At 47.7% G+C, this 8166-nt stretch overlaps 1 protein-coding gene across 1 annotated transcript; it reads left to right on the forward strand.

The window, feature by feature from the left end:
• Positions 1–4122: 4122 nt before the first annotated feature.
• Positions 4123–7693, forward strand: LOC100837200 (transketolase, chloroplastic). Its single transcript, XM_003557192.3, has 7 exons — positions 4123–4683; positions 5103–5193; positions 5285–5390; positions 5482–5764; positions 5846–5994; positions 6086–6239; positions 6326–7693. The coding sequence occupies exons 1-7, from the start codon at positions 4198–4200 to the stop codon at positions 7280–7282; spliced, it is 2226 nt and encodes a 741-aa protein (XP_003557240.1). The 5' UTR covers positions 4123–4197; the 3' UTR covers positions 7283–7693.
• The last annotated feature ends 473 nt before the right edge of the window (positions 7694–8166 follow it).

Consider the following 8166-nt stretch of genomic DNA (forward strand, 5'->3'; position numbering starts at 1 on the left):
GAGAAGGAGCTGCCGTGTTGTGTTCAGTTAAGTTCAGTTATCCTACGGCGTGGGGAAACCGTTCAGTTTGTTTCTCAACGGCCAAGATCATCCAAGCTGACAGTTTATCTTTACTGTTTATTACCGTCCTACTGTCATTAATCTGTAATCTGGTGGAAGCGTGAGATATGTGCATGGATCAATTCATCTCTGGCTGGCCAGCATTTCTGACCAGCAACAAAATGTCTTGAACAAGTAACCAGACAAACCAACTAACATTTCACAGCAACACATAGCTGCTGAAGTTCTGAAAATGTGTAGCTGCTGTGTGTCGAGTGAAGTTCAGAAAATCTCCCTCTCTCTCTCTGAAAAAGAAGAAGATGCAGTCCAAGCTAGAGAAACCAATTCTGATAAGCAAAGGAACATACTACCTCCGTCCATATTAAGTGTTTCAAATTTGCTCAAATATGATTGTATCTATATTAAAAAACGTCTAGATACATGAAATATTTCAACATTTAATGTGTGAGGGAGGGGTACTTGGTAACAAAGTCGTTGGTGCACGTACGTACGTCTCTCTGGCTGGCCTGGACAGCATGTACTCTGGTCTCCAGTAGCCAACGATAACTGACCCTGATGGCCTGATCTGATCCTTTTGGGGCTTTCAAAGGGTGCACCACATAATAATAATAGTCAAAGGTGCAAAGCGATAAATACTTGCTGCCCTCTTCAGTGCGGCAGCAGCCAGGATGGATTCCGTTATTAGAATATGCTCTTGTCCATTTAGCTGCTAAGTATGCATTTCTAGACGCAGATCTAGGTGCAAAGAGATATATTCTTTTCTACATTATTAAAATTAAAAACAAAAATGAATAGCCGCTTGCATTGCATAAGGGATAAAAGGCCGAAGAAGCCCGGACACTTTTGTGAGCCCGGAATGCCATGGCCCATGGACTGATTGTGGACCCAGCTCCTTCTGCCCATGCGAACAGGGGCGACGATCAATTATGCGAATCTACCCAGATAATAAATGGAGGAACGCTTCCTTCGTTCTTCGTCCATCGTGAATTTTGCAATTTTTCCGTTCAATTCTTTGTTAATTCAGCCCGCGGTCCAAACTGGTACATACCACGGAAAGCAACCCCACCATGGTACCCACGAAAGAAAGGAAAACCCACCACCGCTGCGCCTCCAGCCCTCCACTCCTCCTCCTCCTCCCAATCTCCTGTTGTCGCCGTCCTCCTCCTCTTGCCTTCCCCTCCGCTCGTCGCGCCACCTCTGCTTCCCTCTGCACGTCTAGCCCGGTGGGCTAAAATAAGCCCAGCTCGTCGCCGCCGTGCTGGAGAAAGGTCGGGGACGCCGCCTGCTGCTTGTTGCGCTGAGAGGACCGCTACAGAGAGAAGGGGTCGGGGCGGAGCTAGAGTCGGAGAAGCCAGACCGCCAGACGGCCGAAGACAGAGAGGGAGAGGCACTCTGGGACATGCTTGGAAGCGGAGAGGCCGGAGACGAGGGCCTGGGCTGGCGGCGGAGAAGAAGGAGTCGAGTGAGAGGCAGTCCAGGTCATGGCCTCGTGGGGGATTGGGGATCGATGGGATGTGAATCCTCTTGATCCATATCAGAAACAGAGGTTAGAGGAGGTCAGCAGGGGGCAGGGGCTGGGCCGGGAGAAAAAGAGAAAATAGAGGATGGGCCGGTGCAGGATTGGGCCAAACCGAGGGAAAAATATCCTGAGAAATATAAAATAGTAAATTTTTTTGCCAAACGGACCATGCTAGACCGTGGGATCCAGACGGAGGCCCAGCACAGCCCGACAAGGGTTGCGGGCTGGCACGGCGCGTTTATCATCGTGCGGGGCCCAAAACAGGCCGCGCACGGTGGGGTCGCGGGCTTTTTCAAAAAGCCCGGCCCGTTGGCTAGCTATAATGGGGGTTCTCGCTTAGGATTAGGTTTAGACATAGGAATATGAAGTTGTATTGCTATAGCAGGGCCGCAGGTGTTGCGATAGGCCTTATGTTTTTGGGCTGCATGTGCTATTCTGGGCTCTGTGCTGAACTGGGTCCGGGTCGTGGGTCCGGGTCGTGCATTGCCAGACCCGGACCAGACAGATTGATAAGGGACATGGGCAAGACTTTCATCAATCGGATGGCCATGATAGACAGTGGCACTACGCACACGACATGAAATTACGCCATTAGATTTGATGGAAATCAAACAGTCTAATTATGTTAAATACAAGTAGAAAATAGAACACCGTCTGCGCAAACAACACACATGTCATACTCCATTGTACACATTGTTTCGTTCATTCCGATGGATGTCAAATTATGTTTTCTTTTACATGAATTTTCATGTGCATGTATTTAAGAGACAGTGGCAACGCAAGGGCACTGTACTATCCTCTAAAAAAAATCAACGATGGCAATCGATTCTAAAAAAAAAAGTCCAATTATGCCAATGGAAGTCGTAGAAATATCGAATTTTAACTCAAATTAAATAGAAAGAATATTCCCTGGCGTAGATCCCTGCCGATGCTTGTTTCCTTCTGTTGTTATCCTCCCGTGGCAGAGGTTCCATCAGTTATGGCCCAGTGGTGAGCATAGATTTCCAGGAACAGAGTATCATATCAACACTCATGGTAGTAAATAATTTTTGACTTCAAGTTGTCATCAAGCACATCGCCATCGACGCTGGAATGGCTCCAGAAAACAACTGTGACGGCGACGACCCCAACCTGCACAAAGGGCCAAAAGTCACAGCCTCTTTCTTTGTTCTATAGAAAGAAAAAAAATGCAAGGCCTACAACAATTTTTTTATCTCGTTCAGAAAGGCTCAACAGACCAATAACAAAAGGTCGAGAAATATCTTTTATAATATCCAGTCGTTTCCTACCCTCTTCCGGCGGCCAGGAGCTCTCTTCTGGCCACCGCTGATCTCTTCATCCACCAACCCACCTCACCACAGCCATCCATCAGATGCACCCGGTCCATACACCCAAACCAAACCAAAGTCACAAGATGACAAGAGCATGGTGTCTGATCACCGAGATTAGTTTACTCACATTTTTTTCTACTAATTTGGGCGTTCCATGTTTCATGGAATATTTGACTTTGAGTTCACTGATTTTGCCCATGTGTTGATATAACGTGAAACCGTAAATGTTGAATTTTAAAAGGTGATTATTCAGAAAATCACCTAGAAGGAAAGGAGAGGAGGGTTTGCATGCTTAGTTCAGTTTATTATCCCAAAAGAAGTACTCCCTAGGGCCCTCTTCTTTCTAAGGGCTTGATAGTTTCATTTAGATAGATTTTTTCCCTTTTTATTAACTTTTTTATATACATTTTTCCTTGTAATATATTTGCAGCAGGCCTTTGGAAAAAGAAATAGTAACATCAGACAAGTGTGGTAATCTTTTGTTCCTGTAGGGTTCCAAAATGAGTAGGTGCGATTAGATTCCATCAACAATGAGACCAATAGTGCTTACGACATCACAACTAATGTTTCTAAATGCTTTATCATTTCTTAGGGCTCTATCCTTACGAAGAATTCTGAGCATGACAGAGGGTCAATTTTGTCTCACTGGGTAGTCATCAGAACTATAGCTATCCAGATATCGTCGACAACCTACCCCTTCCCCACGCATATAGTTAGTTTTCGACGGCACCAAACCGTAAAATCGTTCAAGCATGCGAAAGAAGAGGTGGATGCAATCTTCTCTACGAGTGAGCACCTGGATCAAGAAGAGGGGCTTGCTCTTTGCGTTGAGTCCGTCCTGGTAAAGCAAGGGTCGAAGCTGAATTAATAAATCTGTTGTGTTTATTTCAACGAGACGCAGTAGCGAAACAACAACCTATTGATTTCGAAACACACCTTTATATCAAAATTCACATAATATACAAACCAATGTTTTAGGATGGCAAGTAAATAAAAATCATATCTTTCTCCTGCTATCTTAAAATTTCAATATTTTCGGCCGAAAGCGGCACTAATCGCAGCAGCCACCGGCGGCTTAGGCTTTGACAGTTGACCCTATGATCACACGGTCCATGGACCGTGTCCAGGGAGCCATGGTAGCCGTGTCCAACGACCCCAAAACGCACCCGGAAACCCATACAAAAGCCCCAGCCCAATCTCTCCTTCTTCCTCCCGGCTCTCCTTCCTCCCCTTCCCTTCCCCACCCACCTCGCCATCTCCGCCTTCCTTCCTTCCTCACCCACCACCATGGCCGCGCACTCCGTCGCCGCCGCGCACGCCACCATGGCCGCGCCAGCCGGGGCCGCCTCCTCCGCCTGCTCCGCCCCGGCAGAGCGCCTCGGGTTCCGCCTCAGCTCGCTCGCCGGCCGCGGCCTCCGCCTCCCTTCCCGCCCTTCCGCCGCCTCGTCTTCCTCCTCCCGACGGACCAACCGGGTGCGCGCGGCCGCGTCGGTGGAGACGGTGCAGGGGCAGGCGGCGACGGGGGCGCTGCTGGACAAGTCGGTCAACACGATCCGGTTCCTGGCCATCGACGCCGTCGAGAAGGCCAACTCGGGCCACCCGGGCCTGCCCATGGGCTGCGCGCCCATGGGCCACATCCTCTACGACGAGGTCATGCGCTACAACCCCAAGAACCCATACTGGTTCAACCGCGACCGCTTCGTCCTCTCCGCCGGCCACGGTTGCATGCTCCAGTACGCCCTCCTCCACCTCGCCGGATACGACGCCGTCAAGGTAATCATCTCATCCCCCGCTCTTGTTTTTTGTTGCTTCCTGCTTCTCTCTCGCGTGTGGAATTTCGCTGCCGAGTTTGGTTAGTTGGAGCGCCGCCGGCGGAATCGGGAGTTGGTTTCGGCAAAACTTTGGGATCTTGTTAGGTGAAACAGTGGAAAGGTTGGATCTTGGCTGCTAATTTTTTTCTCATGCCGGCTTCGGTTTTGTACCTTAGGCCAGCTGTCAGAGATCTGTTTAGTTGAATTTGTAAAGTTCCTATGAAAATTTGTTGGGAACTCAGATTGTGCACCTTGGGCTCATCACCCATGTTTAATTGTAAACCTGGAGTAAGCTACTAGCTGTTTAATATGGCTAATTTACATCACCTGGCTCTTATGACATCGGCCTTTGCTGTAACTATGGCCTCTATGATGTTGCAGGAAGCCGACTTGAAGCAATTCAGACAATGGGGAAGCTCGACCCCGGGCCACCCTGAGAACTTTGAGACCCCTGGAGTTGAAGTCACCACTGGTCTGTTAATCTCAGCTGAGCTCATAGTAACTTTGAACTGCCATACTAGAGCATGAAACTAAAAGTTTGGACTTCTGTTTGACTTATGCAGGTCCTCTTGGTCAGGGTATTGCAAACGCGGTCGGATTGGCACTTGCCGAGAAGCACCTGGCTGCTCGTTTCAACAAGCCTGACAGTGAAATTGTTGATCACTACACGTAATATTCTGAGCTTGTTGTGAATGCCTGATGTTCTTACTTTAGTTTGGGTGGTGCAAATAAAGTAAAGTGGTATGTGAATTTTGAATAGGTATTGTATTGTGGGAGATGGGTGCCAAATGGAGGGTATCTCCAACGAAGCTTGCTCATTGGCTGGGCATTGGGGTCTCGGCAAGCTGATTGCTTTCTATGATGACAACCACATTTCCATTGATGGAGACACAGAAATTGCTTTTACAGAGGATGTGAGCACCCGCTTTGAGGCTCTTGGGTGGCACACAATCTGGGTTAAGAATGGCAATGATGGCTACGACGAGATCCGTAAAGCCATCCAGGAAGCAAAATCAGTGACTGACAAGCCCACTCTAATCAAGGTTACTTTCTTTTGTTACCTGGGTATTGTTTTTTCTTGTTGTAGAGATCATCATATTTAGCCAAGATATTGCTCTTCGTAGGTGACTACTACAATTGGTTTTGGATCTCCCAACAAGGCCAACTCATACAGTGTGCACGGAGCTGCCTTGGGTACCAACGAGGTCGAAGCAACCAGGCAAAACCTTGGATGGCCCTATGAGCCATTCTTTGTGCCTGAGGATGTCAAGAGGTTTGTTTATTTCTTACTGTTGGTTATCTGAATCATATGATGAACCTGCATAATGTCGATCTAATCATTTTGTTTGCATGGACTGTTGCAGCCACTGGAGCCGTCATGTGCCCGAAGGTGCTGCACTTGAGGCTGATTGGAATTCTAAGTTTGCTCAGTATGAGAAGAAGTACCCAGAAGATGCCGCAGCCTTGAAAAGTATCATCACAGGGGAGTTGCCCGCTGGCTGGGCTGATGCTCTTCCTGTAAGTGTTTTGCCGTAATTACTCATGATACTTTAGCTGATATGTAAACAATGAGAATCTAATGGCAGATTGTTTGATTTGTCCAGCAATACACTACCGAGAGCCCAGCAGACGCCACTAGGAATCTCTCTCAGCAGTGCTTGAATGCACTCGCTAAAGTTGTGCCTGGTCTTCTGGGAGGCAGTGCTGATCTTGCATCCTCCAACATGACATTGCTCAAGATGTTTGGTGACTTCCAGAAGGATACGCCTGAGGAGCGCAATGTCCGCTTTGGAGTCAGGGAGCATGGAATGGGTGCCATCTGCAATGGCATTGGGCTGCACACCCCAGGGCTCATTCCATACTGTGCTACTTTCTTTGTTTTCACTGACTACATGAGAGGTGCCATGAGGATCTCAGCCTTGTCCGAAGCTGGAGTCATCTATGTTATGACCCATGACTCTATTGGTCTTGGTGAAGATGGTCCGACCCATCAACCCATTGAGCACTTGGCGAGCTTCCGTGCAATGCCGAACATGCTGATGTTCCGCCCTGCTGATGGCAAGGAGACTGCTGGGGCATACAAAGTCGCGGTCCTCAACAGGAAGAGGCCATCTATTCTTGCTCTCTCCAGGCAAAAGCTGCCTCATCTGCCTGGTACATCAATTGAGGGTGTTGAGAAGGGTGGGTACACTATCTCTGACAACTCAACTGGCAACAAGCCGGACTTCATCATAATGAGTACTGGTTCTGAACTAGAGATTGCTGTCAAGGCTGCCGAAGAGTTGACGAAGGAGGGGAAGACTGTCCGTGTTGTGTCATTTGTTTGCTGGGAACTTTTCGACGACCAGTCAGATGAATACAAGGAGAGCGTTCTCCCTGAGGCTGTCACTGCAAGAATCAGCATTGAGGCAGGGTCTACTCTTGGATGGCAAAAGTATGTCGGATCTAAGGGCAAGACCATTGGCATCGACAAATTCGGTGCTAGTGCTCCTGCTGGGATTATCTACAAGGAGTACGGTATCACCGCGGAGAGCGTCATTGCTGCAGCCAAGAGCCTCTAAGATCATACAGTTCAGAGTTTTTGTCATCATTGATGTCAATGAACACTACAAAGTTTCGAGCCTGAAGATTGGAATAATGGAGAGGGAGAGGATTACCCATGACGGAGCGTGAGTGGTATTTTAGGCCTGTAATAAACATTGCCTTTTCCATTTGCGTTTGTTTTATTCAATCGCCCCTTAGATGATTCATGAAGGCGAGCCTGATTAAATGGGGACTGGTTCTGGTAATGTTTACATTGAACTGATGGTCGTGTTTACGATGTTCTGTTCTCCCCGAGAACATCATCTCAACGGGTTTATGTTACACTCTGCCCTTTAGTGCTTGTAGTTTGCTCCTCTTTTCTTTCTCTCCTACACAAAGGCTTTGATGCCTACTGTTACCAGTGCAATAAACATAGAGTGATTTCCATCTGTTTGGTGTTTTTTTTATTTAACTTTTCATTGCTATCCCCCCAGTCCGATGACTAATATCAATGAAGTGCCTTGATATGCAAAATCACCTGTTCTCCACTTGTTCTTAAGAGCTGTTAACCATATCTGACCAAATTGACAAATGAACAGTGAGCAAAGGCACTGCTCATTGTTTTGTTTGCTTTACCATGGTTGGTTGATGCATTCTCTTGTGTGATCTCTACTCTAGATGCATGGTTGGTTGCATTGCATCACCTAACATATGTGGAAGACATGGAGCAATATATCTTCAGCACTTTTATGTGGCCAGGTGCATGGCGTTTCTGTTCACTGGATGGAGATGAGCCTGTCCTGGAGGGCCATCCGGTACGGCTAAGCTGATTTTTCATTATGGGGTCAGAAAGGCTTTGTGGTTGCAGTACGAGAAGCAAGATAGGCTATCCATATCGTCATCTTGTTCAATGTGTTTGCAG

This window comes from Brachypodium distachyon, chromosome 1, assembly GCF_000005505.3.
Source record: "Brachypodium distachyon strain Bd21 chromosome 1, Brachypodium_distachyon_v3.0, whole genome shotgun sequence".
NCBI classification, from domain to species: domain Eukaryota; kingdom Viridiplantae; phylum Streptophyta; class Magnoliopsida; order Poales; family Poaceae; genus Brachypodium; species Brachypodium distachyon.